The following is an 18829-nucleotide window of genomic DNA, read 5'->3' on the forward strand; positions in this document are numbered from 1 at the left end:
CACATATATTCATGAATATACATTTATATTAATATCACCAATTCAAATCCACATAGCACTTACTCTCACCTTTTTTATTCCATGTATGTTTCTCTCTTCTCCCTTCCTAACAAACTCAATATATTTACTCATTTGTTCTCTCATCCACCACACATGAAGGAGGAGTTTCAGAATTAGTGTATCAATAACACTAGTAAAAACCAAACCTATCTTTATGAACTGATACTCATCCTTTTTTTTTTAATGGTTACATAGTTCCCCATTTTGTGAACATATCTTGATTCATTCAATTAGTATCCTATGGATGGCAATTTTGATGGTTTCTCAGTTTTCACAATGAATGATCAATACCCACAAAGAATAACCTTGTGCATATGTAGTTTTGAATGTTTGGATGTGCATCTTTAGGGTGAATTTCTAGAACGGAGGCTGCTGGGTAGTTTTGGCAGACACAGTCCAATTCCCCTCCCTGAGCAATGATTACATTTTGCATGGTAGTCTTCACTGTTTGGAAGGCTCTGTGTACTCAGACTTGTCAACAGAAAGTATTGTTAGGTTTTCGAATTAGAAATACTATCTCATTGTAGTTTTATTTCATTTTATTTATATAGGGTTTGCGTATTTAAATTTATTTATTAAGGCATAGTTTAGTTATCGATTGTGAAATGCACAGGTCTTAAGCATTAATTTTGTTGCCTTTTGATAAATGTATGGGGTTGCCCAGGTTATCCACACCCCAATCAAGAAATAGAACATTTCCATCACTCCAGAAAACTCTTTTATTCTCATTTCTACTCAGTTCCACACTTCCTTCTCCCGGAGGCAACCATTAAACTATTCTACCACCATTGCTTAGTCTGTCCTGTTCTTAAACTTTATATGTACAATCTTTTCTACCCATTCTTCTATTGATGGACATTTGGGTTGTTTCTAATTTTTTGGCTGTTATGAAGGCCACTGAGAACATTCTTATTCAAATCATTTAATGACTATGTATTCCTCAATTTTGTTGATGTAACTTGATTTATTCAACCAGTATCTATCTTACAGATGGCAATTTAGGATGTTTATATATTTCTATTTGTTTATGTATACAAGATAGGTGTATGTTTAACTGTATAAGAAATTGTCAATTTTCCTAAGCAGTTGTCCAATTTTATACCATCACCAGGAGTATATGACACTTCCAGTTATTCTACATTCTTGACACCATTTTGTCTGGTGCCTTATGCAGATTTGATATAAGTATATAATGCATTAATTCTGTTTACTGACACTTTAATGAGGAATAGGTGTTGATTTTTGTCAGAGGTCTATGCAGTACGTGTGAAGTTCAAGATAAAAATTTCTGTTTAGATCTCTTAATATGATAGATTACATTAATAGATTTTCTAATATTGAGATACCCTTGATAATTTTAGAATACATTACATTTGGTCATAGTGGATTATTAAAAATTTTAATATGCTATTAAATTCTTTTTTTTCTGAATTTTAAAAGATTTAAAAATCAATATTCATAAGTGAAATTAATCCATTTTTCTTTATCAAGTTTAGGCATCAATGTTATACTCATTTTATAAAAAGAGTTACGACTTTTTTTTTGTTCTGGCCTCTGGAACAATTTATATAGCATAATTATCCATTCTTTATGAGTTCGGTAGAGGTTACATGGGAAACCATCTGGACCTAGTGCCTATTTATGAGATAGCTCTTTGGTTCTTTTCTCCATTTCTTCTATGTAAATTGGTTTACTTTTCACTTTCCACTGGTATCAATTTTTTTTTTTTTTTTTTGAGACAGTCTCGCTCTGTTGCCCAGGCTGGAGTGCAGTGGCGCGATCTCGGCTCACTGCAAGCTTCGCCTCCCAGGTTCATGCCATTCTGCCTCAGCTTCCCGAGTAGCTGGGACTACAGGCACCTGCCACCAGGACCGGCTAATTTTTTTGTATTTTTTTAAGTAGAGACGGGGTTTCACCATGTTAGCCAGGATGGTCTCGATCTCCTGACCTTGTGATCCGCCCGTCTCGGCCTCCCAAAGTGCTGGGATTACAGGCTTGAGCCACCGCGCCCGGCCCCAAAGTTCAATTTTCAAAAATTACATTTTGTAAAATATTTTACCTATTTCTTCCAGATTTTCAAGTACATTTGTTCAACATTTTTAATAGTCCATTTGTTTTGATTTTTTCTGTTTCAATGGTTGTTTCTCAATTCATTTTATTTTAAGTATTGTTGGTTTCTTTTTTCCTTGCTTAGGTTGACTAGTAATTTTCTCTTTTATTGTTTCTCTTCAGAGAATTATCTTGATTTATTAGCACTATTGTTTTTGTTTTGTTTTCAACCTATTTTTTTACTTTTATTATTTCCTTCTGAGAGTTTTAAAAATCATAAATAGGTTTTGAATTTCAACAAATCTGTTTACTTCACTTATTAAGACAATCATATAATTTTATCATTTCTATTTCCGTTAATTACATCAATTGCTTTGCAAATTACAAATCAGCCCAGAATTTCTGGAATATACCTTGTTTGTCTTTACTGTATTATTTCTTTTATATATTGCTGGATTTGATTCTTTGATGTTTATATAGGATTTTTCATTTATTCTCATGAGTTAGATTGGTCTGTTGTTTTTCTTTCTTGTAAAATCCGTCAGATTTTTGTATTAAGGTTATCCTGGTTTTATAAGCTGAGAAGTATTCCCTTTCTTCCTCCCATGCCTTGAAGAGTTTATGTAATATTGGTATTTTTTTTTCCAAAATGTTTAGAAGAATTCACCTGGAAAGCCATCTGGCCTTGGAGCTCTTTTTGCAGAGATATTTTTAAAATAACAGATACTATTTCCATAATAGATAGAGGACTATTAACATTTTTCTATTTTTTAATCTGTTTCAGTAACATTGTTAAAATAATTTTTTCATTTCATCTAACTGTCAAATTTATCAGGCATATGATTGGTATGTAATATATTTTTATTGCCCTTTTATTGTCCATAAGATTTTTAGAGATGCCACCTTTATTACGTAGTGACATTTTTCTTCTTTTTTTTTTTTCTTTACTAGTCTTGCTAGGAACTTATTAATTTTGTTAATCTATTCAAAGAACTAACTTACAGTTTTTTATTTTTATGATAGATTTTCCCTACTTTATTTTCTCCTCTTTTTTTATTTTCTTTGTTTTACTTTCTGAGATTTTCTGTCCCTTTTTTTTCCAAAATTTTGAGATAGAAGTTTTGCTATTGATTTTCAAAATTTTTTCTTTCTTACCATTGCATGTAAAGCAATACTTTTCCCTTAAAAATTGCATTAGTTGCATTTCAAGTTTGAATTTTATTGCATCTTCATTAGCAGACAGTACAGAAGTATTTTTTAACATTTTCTTTATGAGTTCTTCTTTGACCCATGGGTTATTTAGAAGTGATTGTCTAATTTTAAGCAGTTGCGAATTTTAAGATATCTTGTTATTGATTTCTAGCTTAATCCCATGGTGGTTAGAGAGCATAGTCTGAGTGATTTCAGTCTTTGAAATTCGTTGAAATTTTAAAATCCAGCATAAAGTCAATCTTGGTAAACATTATTTGTGCACATTGAAAAAAATGTTTGTTTTGTTGTTATTGGGTATGATATTTATAAATATTGTTTACCTTGTTGATTGTGTTATTGAATCTTACAGACTTTTCTGTTTTCTCTGTCAGCTATTAAACAAGTTGTTTAAGTCTTCCACTATAATTACAGATTCGTCAGCTTTAAACAATTCAGCCATTTTAAACCTCATCTATTTTTAAAACTATGTTATTTGTTGCATAAATATTTAGAATGATTATTTATTACTGGTGAATTGATTCTTCTATCATTTTTAAATTCTCCTCTTTATCTGTAGAATGCTAGTTTTTAAAAAGTCTACTTTCTGATATTAATATATCCACATACACTTTCTTGTGTTAGTATTTGCATGCTATAAATTTTAAAAACTTTTTATTTTAATGAATTGATTTTAATAAAAATCCTTTTATGTTTTTGTATATATATAATATATTTCTTTTAATTGTTGGTTGAATGTTTGTACTCAGTTGATGACCTTTGTCTTCAATTTGAGTATTTAATCCTCTTATATTTAGTTTACAACAAAGTATGTTTAGTTTTATTGTATTTTGGATTATATCTGCCACCTTGCTCTGGTTTCTGTTTGAACTGCAGTTGATTCTCATTATTTACAGACACCATATTTGCAAACTCACCTACTCTCTAAAATTTATTTGTAACCCCCAATCAATACTCAGAGCACTTTCATGTTTACTCACAGGCATGTACACAGTGGTGAAAACTTAAGTCCCTCCATGCACACAATCCCAGCTGAATTAGAAAAAAGGTGACACTCTGCCTTATTGTTTCAGCTCTCAGGCAATAAACAAGTGTCCTTTGAGCAGTCAGTTCAGTACCACTTTTTCACATTTTTGTACTTTCTTTGGTGATTTCTGTGTTTAAAAATGGCTCCTGGCTGGTTGCTGTGGCTTTCGCCTGTAATCCCAGCACTTTGGAAGGTTGAGGCAGGCAGATCTCTTGAATCCAGGAGTTTGAGACGAGCCAGGGCAACATGGCGAAATACAAAAACTACACAAGTTAGCTGGGCATGGTAGTGCACACCTGTAGTCCCAGCTACTTGAGAGGCTAGGGTGGGAGGATTGCTTGGGCCCAGAAAGTTAAGGCTGCAGTGAGCCATGATTATGCCACTGCACTCCAGCCTGGGTAACAGAGCAAGACCCTGTCTCAAGAAAAAAAATAAAAAGGCTCCCAAATGTAGTGCTGAAGTGCCGTCTAGTGTCTGTAACTGCAAGAAGGAGCTGAATTTGTGGATTCATAAAATGACTGCTAATTTATAAAATCATAATGGACAGCACTGCTGTAAGGTTGAAAGCTAAAGAATTGTGTAGTCACATTACCCAAAGTCAAGAAAATGTTAAATCCTTTTTTTTTTTTTTTTTTTGAGACGGAGTCTCACTCTGTTGCCCAGGCTGGAGTGCAGTGGCACAATCTCGGCTTACTGCAAGCTCCATCTCCTGGATTCACTCCATTCTTCTGCCTCAGCCTCCCAAGTAGCTGGGACTACAAGCGCCCGCCACCGCGCCTGGCTAATTTTTTGTATTCTTAGTAGAGACGGAGTTTCACCGTGTTAACCAGGATGGTCTGGATCTCCTGACCTCGTGATCCGCCCGCCTTGGCCTCCCAAAGTGCTGGGATTACAGGCGTGAGCGACGGCGCCCGGCGTTAAATGCTTTTTAGGTAGTCCTGGCTTGTATATTTCAAAAGGTGATACAGCATGAAAAGTGTTAAACTTGCAGGTGAATGAGGGAGCTTCTGCATATCAGGAGGCTGCAGAAGAATTTTTAAAATACCTGTTAAGTGTTACGTGGGGAAAGATTATGTGGAAAAGCAGATTTTCTTTTCTTTTCTTTTTTTAGCGAAAAATCTCTAATTCTTTATTTGAAACAATGCAATCAAAAGAATAAAAACACTCAGATTCTAGAACATAAAAGCAAAAAACTTGCAAAATTTGCAATAGAGAAAGTAAAAGCGTGACAAACCAGCAAATACTGTATACTCAGTCTCAGCAGAAAGGGAATAATTGCAATTTAAAACTCTTGAGTATGCCTAATTTGACCTGTCAAATAATATTATTTTTTTCATGTGATTATGAGAAATAATCCAAGGATGCTGACCAACAGCCTGCAATGAGCAGGTCACCCCACAGCACAAAAACTATGTAGCAAAAATGTTAACACTGGGGAGGTTGAGAGGCTATTCTGTCCAGAATATGTCCAACCTCAACGCGTATATGATTCAACTGGGGATCTTGTTCAAATGTAGATTCTGATATGGGGCTTCTAGGATGGGTCCAGACATTCTGCATTTTGTAACTGTTTCCCTGTGGATATTGAAGTATCTGACCTGCTGTGTGGTCCACTCTTTGAGGATCAAGGCTGTGGTCTCATATTAAACTCACATGGAAATACTTTGAGGACATCTCCAGCAAGAATCCTATGACATTTTATATTCAAAAATATATTTTGAATATTTTTGAATGTATCTACCTCCTCATTTTCTGTTAACAAAATATTATATGTTCATTCAACTTGATTCATTTACTCCTTCATGCTCATTATTTAATCTGCCTATAATTAAGGATATAAAATGCTGTAAAAGTTTTATGCTGAATATTCTTCAATAATTTGTTTTCTTTTGTTTTGTTTTGTTTTTTGAGACAGAGTTTCTCTCCTGTCACCCAGGCTGGAGGAGTTCAATGGGGTGATCTCAGCTCACTGCAACCTCCGCCTCCCAGGTTCAAGCGATGCTCCTGCCTCAGTCTCCTGAGTAGCTGGGATTACAGGTGCCCACCATCACGCCCAGCTAATTTTTGTATTTTCAGTAGAGACAGTGTTTCACCATGTTGGCCAGGCTGTTCTTGAACTCCTGACCTCAAATGATCCACCCATCTCCACCTCCTAAAGTGCTGGAATTACAGGCGTGAGCCACCACGCCCCGCCTCTTCAATAATTCTTTGTTGGATGCTTTACTTTTATTCCATTCTGAGGGAGTCCAAGGTTCCGGAAACCTGCTTGAACTTAAATCAGGCCAACACATCCCCACACTACAAACATGACAGTAAAGTGAGCCCTGGGTATTTCAACTCTGACTGTGGAAATATGCCCTTTAATTTTAATTGTCTGTATAATATTTATTCTTTCCCTTGTTCTTACAATAGAATCCTGAATTTTCTATGGGATCCAATATATCCAGCCGAGAGACATTTCCCAGCCTCCCTTGTAGCCAGGATGGGTCATGGGACACATTTTTGGCCAACAGGACATAATTGAAAATCTGTTGGGTATTTTTTGGGAGTGTTTTGCTTTCTCTAAATTGGTACATCACCATCCTGATTATCAATTCTCCTTGCCTACATTTCTTCTCTTTTTTGTCTTTATCTTCTTCCTCTTTCTCCTTCTTCTCCTTCTCCTTTTCCTTTTGTGTCTTCCGTGGAAAGTAGATAAGAGCTGAAGATGGAGCAGCCACATTTCAATCTGGAGCTACCATGGGAGGAAAGCCGTTTGTTAGAGATGGCAGAGCAGAAAGAAAAAGACCACAATCTATACCTGACATGTTTACCTTTGATCTTCTTGCCTCTGGGCTTCTGATTTTGCGAAACATATAACCCTTTTATCAGTTTAGTCTCTGTGGCTAGATTTATATTACACACAGTCAAACATAACACCTAACTGATATATTTCACTTAATTTCTACACTTGAATGACTCCTCACTCACTTCCTTAGCTTCCTTTTTCAATGACATCCCTTCGTTTGCCTCTTGAACTTCAGGACAGACTTATCTTTTCTATTTTTGACCCTTGGCACTCTTTTGGGCTTGACTCACACTCACTATCTTATGGTCTCCCTTCCATTTACCTCTACTACGTGCCAGTTTTCTTTGTGGACTACCTCCTCTCCTTTGTGTGAGTCTTTTTCTGAAGGATGATGCCTCACTGCGTGTGTCCTGAGGTGTTCTCAAGATTTTGACTTTGGTTTCATGAAAACACACACATACACACATGCATGCATGCATACACGCACACAGAGGTATATATTCAGTTTCCAAATCAAATTTTAGTTATAAATGGGACATCTTAGGTCACCTGTGGATAATTGGTGTAGGGGTGGTAAATATAACACTTTGCATAAAAGAAAACATAGTGAACATCTGAAAGTTGCCTTGAGCTCCTTCAGTGAGAACTGTGAAAAATACTATACTTTGATCTTACCAATTGAATACTTTAACAATCAACATAGCCATCTTCTACCTAAAAAATAAGAAAATGAACAAACAAAAACCCTATGTGTGAATATGCTTTTGTAGCCTGTGAGCCTCCCTCATTGAGGTGTTTTGGAGGAAGATATGATGGTTTGGGTTCTGGAGAAGCTGACAGACATAATTTTGACACATACAGTGGTAACTTCTGCCCTGATCTGCTCCATGACCACCATTTTAGGATGAATACTTCAGGATGCTATTTTTACTGAAACCTTATTGTAAGGCAAAAAATCAGTTATAATCGAAGACTTCTTTAAGAAATGATGGTGATTGGACAATTTTAACTTTATATTTTCACATGAGGAACTTAGTTCCAGAGAGTTTATGTGACTTGCTCAGGATCCTACAGCTAGCAGTAGCCTTAATTAGACAATTCTGGTCTTAAGATTTCTATCCATTTCGGGAAAAGCTCATCACTATGTCAACAAATAAGAGTGATCATTACAGGTATTAGTTCAAATTCACTACTGCTGATCAAAATATATAAGTAATTTGTAAACGTTAGAATCTTATTGGTGGGTAAGTCTACCCTGTGGGAGCACTATAGAGATAGAGAAAGAGAGTTGGCAATGCTAAATACAGCAAAGAAAAGTCTCAGGCTTGGCAATCACTGTCAGACTGTCCCAAGATATTGGCCATTGCAGGACAAGGAGAACAGGGTACAAGGCATGATGGGAAAACTCAAATGCCTGCAAGTGCAGTATGCAAGTGAAGTGGGCCAGAGGTAAGTTCCTTGATGTCTCCATTATGTAGGTGAGGTGTGGGAGCATGCATGGGCAGGTGCTGGGGACCTACACAAGCTGGGGAGCACCTGATCCTTTAGTAAGAGGCAGCTGCTACTTAGTTACAGGATAGACTTGCCTTTTGGGTCTAATATTGCCTGATGACCTACATTTTCAGGAGATGCTACAAATCAATAGTTTTCCATGAAAGACCCTGATTTTTCAATGTTGGCTCAAAATGTTAAAAGTTCTGTGCAGCCATTTGAAGCATGAAGTCATGCCTGTGCACCAGATTTGACTTGTGGACTGCAGCTTAGAAAACAGGGGTGCTTGGAAGGAGTGGGGCATGAAAAAGGGGGACATAAAAAGCAAACAGACAATGATAAAGAAGCTTGAAAATTTTATTTAATTGTATCTTTGATACATTGAAAGCTGATTATTTTTTAAGACAAAGGTTTCAAGAAGAAAGTTATCTTTCCAGTTTCACCACTGTGGCTACCAGTTCTTCTCTTCTCCTATTATTATAATGCAGATATGTCATGATTGGAATAATTTACATTTATAAATTATATCATAGAAAAATAATTTTATCACTAAATGTAAACAGGTTGGGGTACTTCATCCAAAATAAGAAGAAAATAACAGAATCTAGCACTTTCATATTTTATAGCTGATATTTTAGCAATATTTTCACAAAACTTTATTCCATTTACAATTTTTGGCTACACAACACTAAAAGAAAATTTATTTATTGGCATGCAAAGCAATATGGCCTCAGAATACACCTCTTAAATTTACAGGACTTAACGTTTCAAACATCCCACGTGACTGGCAGGTGATGTTGTGAAGATGATCTTGAATAGTGATATAGTTATTTCCTAGAGATTAAAAAAAGAAAATGATTTAACATAATTACAATGAGAAGATGATATGGTTAACTTATCCAGAAAGTATTTCAATGATTTATTTTGATAAAAGTTGTTTATTAATCCCTTTGCCTATAAATCTCTCCATCCTTTGGACTCTTAAAATATTTCCATTTAAAGATTATTTATCCTAAAATCTGCCCATCAAAGCTATCAAACAATTATTAATAATTATTAAAAAATAAAAATTCATCAAGATAAGTATTTTTTGGTGTCCAGTTCTCACTATTCTTCTTATTAAGCATGTAATATTGTATATGCTGCATTTCACCATTGTGCTAAAATTTCAGCATACATAGCAATTTTCAATGAGACAATATGTGAATGATGTAATATTTCCAATGTTTCATTTCTATCTGTGTTTCTAGCTTCTTGACTCTAATAGACACTCAGTAAATGTTTCTGGAATAAATGAATAAATGTATACAAACTGTAATGATACAAAACAAACATAACGATGTACTCTTATATGACTTAAACGCGCATAATTATTTCTTATATAACGAGAGATTACAGACTTTCCCCCTACATGGGGAATAGCTTGTAGCAGTATGGCAATCAGTACTTATGAAAGTTTGATGGTTTTCAGAATTAACTAAAAAGCAATCACCTGTCAGTGATTTTGGTCTGAATCAACCAGTTTATAAAGTCCCTGGTGGCAAGATTATCAAGAACCGTGTTCATCTCATCAGAGAAAGAACCATCAGCATGTCTGCGGCCAAGTTCTTCAACAATGGCGACCTCTTCTGGGAAACTAAGAAAATGAGGGTTAAAATTAGCGTTTGATTAGACATTTTAAATAAATGATCATAGATTGTCTACTACTGGTAACATGCACAAGTGTCTTGAGGAAACAGGAAAGGATTCTGTTTTTAAAGGGCATATTATGAAACACCTGATAAAAACTCACGTAGACCGGTAACTGCCTGAAAGAGAAAGTAGTAGAGCTGAGATCTAATACCAAGCCTGCATAATTTCATGCCCCTTTCAATCTTCCAGGTTGTTTTGAAGATTTTAGTATATTGACAATACAGGAACTATTGTTGAGATTATTAATTTGTCTGTAGTTCAACAAAATATAGCATATCCTATAAAATCAGAGATTGCTGAAACAGCCTTACAAAATGCAGTATTAAGAGGTTAAAGCTTCATCTATATTAGATTTTTCTCTTTCACTGGTTTACAATTGCAGAATTTTTGCTATCCCTTTAAAACACTACAAAATACCGTCAAGAGTAAGAAACTATGTTACCACTGGTTTTATAAGTTTAATTATTAATGTTTTAAAAACCAACCATTATGCTAGTTCTCTTTCATCTTGAGATCTCTTTAAATTTCAGTAAGCTTGTTTTAAATCTAATTTAAAAATCAGAGTTGAACATATATTCTCTGTCTCTCATATTTCATCTCTCCAAAAAAATCAGGAGAAAATGAGATGGTTCACGGGTCTGTTTGGTTGTGTTAAGATCCAAGCAAGTAATGAATGGTCTTGGTTGTTTTTCAACTTTGATTGTTTAATAGATATCTATATGACAGCCCCATACAAAATTGGATATGTAGTTAAATATATGGATGTTTTTACCTGTTTGTACTTTGAATATCATTTTATCAACATTTTATGTTTGGTCACTTTCAGTCTTCATCAAATTTTTATCTGAATGTTTATTAACATATAAATATATGTTGATCACATATGTAAATATTTAAAGTTAAGCTTTAAATATTACATGTTTTCTTTAAACATTGGAAGTTTTCAGCACCATTTCTTCTTTTTCCTTATCTCTAGCTCCCCTGGAACAGTCCTAGTTTCAACTTGTCTCAGTGTAGTTATTAAAAACACCCTATTTACTCTCAGAGGTGGCCTGGTTTGGCCAAAGATTTAATACCTAATTATAATGTAACTACAAGGGGGATAAAAATGTAACTTGTTTGGCTCTATTATTAATACTTAGTACCAAAAACAAAATGGACTCAACTTTTGTATACTGTTTCTCATCAATAGGAATTATTTCCTTACTTTGCAAGACTACTAATTGCTTCTGTAATCCAGATCCATATATAGATAACTGTAGTCTTAAATTTTCTGCATCAAGGCAAAAAATGTCAAATAAGAATGTACAGACTTACTCTCGCCTTCCTCGGCCTTTCACCAGCCAAGCAATGAATTCCTTGGCAGCTTGGCCTTCCAAATAAGAACTTACATCACTGGTAAAGGTCCCTTCAGCATGTCTCTCAAATTCATCGTGACGTTTGGCAATGTTATTCCTGAAAGAAATGTGAAAGTTAAATTGAAGATCTGTCTCTTTGGCAATATGGTTCTCACCTATAAGCAGTGGCAACTTTGGGTTCAGGATTCTATGTAGAAGGGGCTTAGGGAGTTTAGGCGATGAGGGTTGCTAGGGGATTTGTCGTGAAGCTACGTTAATGTTCTGGATTGAAACTGGTGGAAGAGGGCTACTAACAATCGGTGGGCTAAAGCTCCCCCTCCCTTCCCAGCATACCCATCTGCAATCCCCTGCTTGTGTATGCCATTGGTTATTAAAGCTGCCTTACCTTTGACGTTAGCCTCAATGAATACAGGCTATCCACTGTGCTATGTGACTTGCAAGCAAGGCAGCTGTTTATTATTAGTAAGTATGGGGTCAGAGTTAGTTAATTGATTTGAGGGAAAGCAAAGGACCATCTTGAATTGTCACCAAAAGGACCACTTGATAATGGATTAAAGAAAATGTGTGATCTGCTAGCAACAAGGAAAGCAAAGAAGATGACCCCATATCAACATCAAGTATGTGCAGAGCACTGTGGAGGTGAGCCGTCAGCTGCTGTCAGTCTCCCTGGCACATATTATGCCATATCACCTCATCTTAAACATGTAGCCAACCCTGCTTGAGTGTGAGGATTGCTTTACATCAATTTACCAAGTTGTGGCATTCCCATTCTACAAAATGAGGACAGTTGTTTGCATTTTTATAAATTTGTGATTTCTCACCTTTCACTGTAGTCCTTAACAGGGACCTCTCCCAGTGTCTGCTCTGACCATGATAGCCATCTTCCTGTGGTTGTACCCTCTATTTTAAGAACCTTTGGTTAGCAACTCTATTTCTCCTATTCCTCCTGCTTGCTTGTTCTCTCTCCCTCTCTCTCTGTCTCTCTCTCTCCCTTTCTTACTCTCTCTCTCTCTCTTCTCCATTCTATCCAGACAAATCTATGTCCTTTTCCTGATTTTTTTTGATTTCTTCAGCTACTTTCTATGCATAACTCCCTTCCCCTTGTGGGCCACCCTCCAAAAAAATTGTGAAATTCCACCATCTCTGTGAAACCCTTGCGGATAATTTCCTCCAGTAGCCTAGATGCAGCAAAAAACCCAACACTCGTCAAAGAAAATCCAACATTAAAATGTATGCCTTCCGATAGGCTTGTGTTCTTATTTGCTGCCTTCTCTCTCTATGCTGTGCAGCTAGGCTGTAATTTTAAATGCATGTCTTGGATTTTATTCTACAAGAAAAAGAATGCATCTGTTTCCATTCCTTACCCTTGGCTGGGGGATAATTTTAATGTTGGGTTTGAACCCCACAAAAGAATGTTACATTTGCTCTATCTTTCGGTAGAAATTAGATTGGTAACCTCGTAGGTCCACAAAAGTAAATTTTCACTTTAAGGGAAAGTGAGTAAGCAAGTAAATATTGCTAGGACTACCACTGGGAAAATAATTTAAAGTCTATGTCACACTGGAGGTTGGGTAAGTGGTTTAGAGGGGTGCGGGTTAAGACATTCGGAGGCATAATACAAAGGAGAGCATCCACAACCCTAAATATCTTCAAAATGATCAGAGCTTATGGGCACTATTTGACGAGCATAAGAACTTAATAATGTCAATAGAAATTTTAGACCTATTTAATACATTTATGTGCAAGTTTGAACCAGGTTTAGACTCTTACCTGTTCCTCTTGGTATTCATCAACCACTGCACAAAATCTTGGGCACGCCTGGAGTCCAGATACTTGCTGTAGTCACTGGTGAATGTGCCCTGTGAATGGCGCTTGTCCTCATTCATCTGATCAGGATCACCGAGTGGGTCTGTCTGGGAAGCTGAGACTGATCTGTGAAGAACAGTGATTGGTACAACATAAATCTCTCTTCAAGAGTAGACTCACTTGAGAAGCATCTTCACTACAAAAATACAAGACCATATAAAACAGTAAGGCAGGCATCTAGAGTATTTCAATAGGTAGTTTAGAGAGATCTTCCTCAGCTTGTCATGAGATCCCATTGTTTTAGTATAGTTGCATACGCTATTATTCTGAATTCTAGTAACATGTTTCTCAACTGACCTCTTTTTTCCTGAAATAGGATTAAACAAATCTTTTTCTACTAATTAATCTACCCATGATTATGCTAATAGTGACAGAAGAGAGTATTGACTTGAATGTTTTAAAAGAGTGAAGAATCCCAAATCATTTCTTTGAGCAGCAGCTTTATGTTCCCAGTTTTGTTTTGCATATATTAATATGAAAACAGCACAATTATCTAGTTATATGGTGGCTAATAGTGGAAAGAAGACAATTAAAAGTTCAAAGAAAGGCAAGAAAAAGGACACTTTCTAATTTGAAACTGTATCATGAATAATCCATATGCCACTAATCAACAGTTGGTTGGCATGGTAAATACACGGAGAAATAGTCAATGTAATTAATACTCAGAAATGAGATACTATTTTCACCTATGAAATTAGCAAACATTGAATGCTGAGGAGGATATTATGAGGAGTATTTCTACACTGCTGATGAGAGTGTGCATGTATATGAACTTTCTGGAAAGCAAGTTGGCAAGATATTATAAAAGGTTTAAACTCATTCAGACCCTTTGATACAGTATTTTTACAACTATAAACCTATGTACAAAAAATAGTAAGAAATGTAGGAAAGTGTGTATATAAAATGTTGTTTGCAACATTCTTCATGGAAGAAATCTGAAGACCTCTTAAGCTTCCCAAATAAATAGCTAAACAAATATTGTACATTTATGGGATGACATAGTATGCAGCCATTAAATATCATATGTTTAATAGATATTTTTAATAATACAGTAAAATTATATAATAATACTACATTAAGATATCAAGCATGATACAAAGCCATATAATGAGCCAAGAGATATTTATGTACGGTTTACATAAAACACAGGAAAGTAATACACCAAATTTGTTTACTTTGAACAGCTTTCTTTGGACAGTGGAATTTTGAGTACTTAGTATTTTTTGCATACTTTTCATACTTTCCATCATGAACATGTATGGCTTTTACATTTAGGAAGAAATAATGTTATTTTTTAAAGGAGGAAAAAAGAGAAAAGGGTTGGTGTGAATAATTGAAATAATCTATTATGCAGTGTGTGAGTAATGAATTGACAGATAGAATCATCTGTAGATTTCAAAGAGCTACAATTTCCCATGTAACATGTTTTTCAACATTTCTCTCTCCTTTGATTATAAAAAACACATACTCTGATCTACACTCCAACAAAGTCTGCTTTTATCACAAGGATACTTTAAACATTTGATCATTGTGCAGAACATTTACTCTAAATTACTGAGACCCTATTCACTAATCATAGTTTTCACAGGCTTTATTCCAACCATATTGATACGTTAGTTCAAGACTATGGATTTAATACCTGGATTTCTCCTCTGTGTCTTGAAGGGAACGTTGCCAGCTGCCTTGTACCAGCATTACAAACAATCCAGCCACAAAGTAAATGCTTTTCATTTCTGCTGTCTGTCAGAACACAGAATGGGGGTAGGGTAAGGGGGGCAGGCAAGCATTTTTAAACACGTTAGGCTAAATTAGTTAGATTTGACTAGATAAATATCGTAAGTAGAAAGAAAAAGCTAGTGTTATCAGTTTTATTCTGATTATATTTTCAGCTTAATTTTAAATAGTGGATTATGTTTTTCCCCCAGATTTTTTGGAGGCAAAAAAGGACACAAAAGATGTGTTCCACCATTAAGCTTTTTCATTAATGTAGGGACACTTCTGTTTAATAATTAGAAGGCTCATTTCCAGACTGGAAATTAAAATGTCCACAATCAACATTTAAAATACCCACTGTAGATGATATGCTACATATGGTTAGCCTGAATGGCACCTTATCCATCATGCCACCCCCCTCACTATCAGTCTGGCTTTCAATTAATAGTCCTTCACTTCCAAGCATTTACATTATACTGCATTTCAACTATCTTAAAGCAGCCTCAGGCTACAACTTGGCATACCAGCTGTCGGTTCAGATGTATTATTCATTTATATTTTAAATAGTGTAACTTGGTCTAGACTTTGTAATTATAAAGCGGCCAACAGATTTGAGGTATTTTAGGGTGCTTTGACCTGTTCTAAATTAAAGGGAAAAAATCATTTTAAAGACAAGCAATTTGCAGCAAGAACTAATGCTTCTGGCAACGTGAACAATCACAACTAAAAAACTAAGAGATTACTATCTAAAAGAAAATTAGAGCTTACTTCTAAAGTCATAAAAGTCCCCAGGTTGTTTTCTAATTGGACTTAGATGAGGACATGTCATTCACTGCTAGTGACACCATAGACTTGGTTATAGGATACACCTAATTGCTTGTCCTTGTGTCACAAGCGGATGCCCTGTGAAGCCATAGTATGTTAAGGACATGATGATGCAGTGTGGATGGGGACTGGGACCAACATGAATGTGGGACAGAGTGTCCCCACAGAGCAAGCTCTTCAATTTTCTGAATGGGGACATCAAGTCCAGTATTTGTTATGGATCTCTGCTACTTTGAAACCCAATGGTGTTTCCTTTGAGAAGTGGGCATTTCAATCCAAGTTTGACTATGCTTATCCACAAATAATTTGAATGAGTATTTTTAGCAAATGACATTTGTTTGGAATAAGGATTTCACAAATATTATCATTTTTAAACTATCAATCTTTTCCTTAACATCTTAGCTGTATTTGCTATCACTGGCAATAAAAGATAGACACTGTAATACCTGCAGCAGTAACTTTTTTCTTTGAAATATTAAGTTTTTTTGTAGACTGAATGGACGATTAGACAAAGGAACATAGTAGGAATGATATATTCACCCTTCTTCATTCATCAACATCAAATTACCATTTGACATTTTGCTATGTTTCAGTTTCACCAGTTGGCAGACGTTGGAAACCTTGCCATATATTTAGGTAGTGTCTTCTGATTATAACTCTCAATTGTTATATCCATGCTTTCAGGAATATTTAAATATTAAAGTAAGCACTTCTTTTTACAATTATACCACTGTTGGAAAGTTTCTTGTAAAAGCTTTTAGTCTTTCACAAGACTGAAAAAATACTCATTCCACCCAAAGTCCTAAGCATTTTGCAACATCTCCTATTATGTTCCATTGAGGCAGATTTAGAGCAGAAGGTATCCTGCCACTTCAGGAACCGATGGAAGAAAGAACAACCATAAACAACATAAAGAAGTGAGCGTTCTATATCTTATAATATTAGCAACATTAAATGGCTTCTTCTGAAGAAAGACCTGGCTTTAGAAATCTCACTTATTTGTTTGTGAAAGTCTACCAAATTGTGGGAAAAAATAAGAATAGAGTTAATTGTTTGAATACAATTGCTGAGAAAGTAAATATTTATGTTATTTTAGTATCAAAATCTTATTCGATAAGAAAATAATTTCCAAATTTCCCCCTCTTTAGGTAGTCTAAAGAGAGGCTACAGTTTTGTAAGAACTACAAATTTCCACTTAAATTTAAAGGAAAGTGTGGTAACAATAATAAGTAGGAAGTCTTAGAGAAAGATTAATCTTAGACCTAAAAAAGAAGACATTATATTCTATCCCCAAATATATTGGCATTGTAGTCCACATAAGTCCTTTTTTAAACTGGTTAGCTCATTTTATGTAATAGGTCTTCAGTATGTATGGAAAAATACACCACTTAATCATTTACTCCATTGAAGATCTTTGTAAATTTGTGTTTTGTCTTTAGGAGCTTAATCTAAAAAGACAAATTAAAATTTTATTCCAGAGGGTAGCTATTTTAGATTTTATTACTATTTGTCCTCAATACATAGTAAATAGTTATTAATCTATGACTTCACTCAGATCCATCCAAAGAAAACCCCCAAACAGATAATTGTTCTCCGCACCAAGTATGCTATGTTTTATTTACAAAGAGTAGATTTCACGGACTTTGACTTTCTGATAGATGTCTGAAATTTGAATATTTGAAAGATGATATTTAATTTGCTCTTTTGGAAAACTAGAGATTTTAATTGGTAAAAAGCAATTTCTGTTATAGGCTCCCTAATGGACACATTTCTGCTTACTTTAAAAGGCGCCTTCTGTTCAAAGTAGTGTACACATCTATCAAGTCCAAGAAAAATATTTATTCTTCAAAATGTTACCAATTATTTTAAAATACAATTCTCATAACAGTTAAGTATTATAACAAGTGCATTGATTTGAATCTTTTTTTTTCTTTCTATTTTATATTTTTGCGTGGAATTATTTTTCCAACTCGCTTTGCAACTTCGCTATATTAAAGTACACGTAAATGCATTTGATATAACCTTTTCATCTCCGTTCCTCTCTGTCTGCTATTAGTAATAAAGTCTAAGATGAAAGAACAACATTTTAATTTATAATACTTTGATCCCTTAAAAACACTTAACTGTCCCCCAAACAGGATTTACAATTTTATAATCATCTTACCTTCCGGTAGTGTGCTGTAGAACAGAGCAGGTGAAGAGAGAGCAAGCCCTCTTTGGGAACTTTTGATGTGCTCTGTGTCCTAAGCTCTGCACTTCTGCACCAAGGCGCACTGCTTTTATATACTCTCCAGCTCTGTTTAGCCTCACAGATATTACGCTGACAATATAAATTTCTCATCTGTAAATAAGGAGTTTTTGTTACAAATGACTTCCCTCGCCCACTCACTTTGCTCATCTGCATTCTACGCTTACATTGGGTGACAAACCTCAGAGACCTGGAAACTTTTTATGCACTCTTGTGTCTTTTTTTTTATTATTTATTTTGGTTGGGAATGGGAAGAGCAGCTTGGAAATTCACCTTCCACTTTCAGTCACGCATGAAAACCACTTAAGTTCTCTAAAGTGAAATTTGATGTTGAAGACAAAAGACCTTGAAATTACATAGCCCATGGCCAGCCCTGTTTTGTGCATGGCCTCATTTGAGGTTCTTGTAAGTCTTTTGGTTTGCTACCTAGCCATGATGAATTTACCTGAATATAACAATCACTTCAGTCATTCTTCTATCCAAAAAATGATCATTCATTCAAC

The 18829-nt window shown here is 35.1% G+C and overlaps 1 protein-coding gene across 1 annotated transcript; it reads right to left on the bottom strand.

Annotated features, from left to right (window-relative positions):
* Positions 1 to 8967: 8967 nt before the first annotated feature.
* GCG (glucagon) lies at positions 8968 to 18401 on the bottom strand. The gene is made up of 6 exons (XM_001093871.5): positions 18243 to 18401; positions 15180 to 15280; positions 13445 to 13606; positions 11634 to 11771; positions 10117 to 10260; positions 8968 to 9458 (listed from the first exon to the last, which is right to left on the bottom strand). The coding sequence occupies exons 2-6, from the start codon at positions 15269 to 15271 to the stop codon at positions 9452 to 9454; spliced, it is 543 nt and encodes a 180-aa protein (XP_001093871.2). The 5' UTR covers positions 15272 to 15280; positions 18243 to 18401; the 3' UTR covers positions 8968 to 9451.
* Between the last annotated feature and the right edge of the window lie 428 nt (positions 18402 to 18829).

Source organism: Macaca mulatta, chromosome 12, assembly GCF_049350105.2.
Source record: "Macaca mulatta isolate MMU2019108-1 chromosome 12, T2T-MMU8v2.0, whole genome shotgun sequence".
NCBI classification, from domain to species: domain Eukaryota; kingdom Metazoa; phylum Chordata; class Mammalia; order Primates; family Cercopithecidae; genus Macaca; species Macaca mulatta.

What these genes read in the sequence shown, in the direction of transcription:
- GCG (XM_001093871.5), bottom strand. Translation starts at nt 15,271, where the DNA reads ATGAAAAGCATTTACTTTGTGGCTGGATTGTTTGTAATGCTGGTACAA. An exon ending in GACACAGAGGAGAAATCCAG is followed by an intron (nt 13,607 to 15,179) that starts GTATTAAATCCA and finishes TGTTCTTCACAG; the next exon opens with ATCAGTCTCAGCTTCCCAGA. An exon ending in AAAGGCCGAGGAAGGCGAGA is followed by an intron (nt 10,261 to 11,633) that starts GTAAGTCTGTAC and finishes TCATTTTCTTAG; the next exon opens with TTTCCCAGAAGAGGTCGCCA.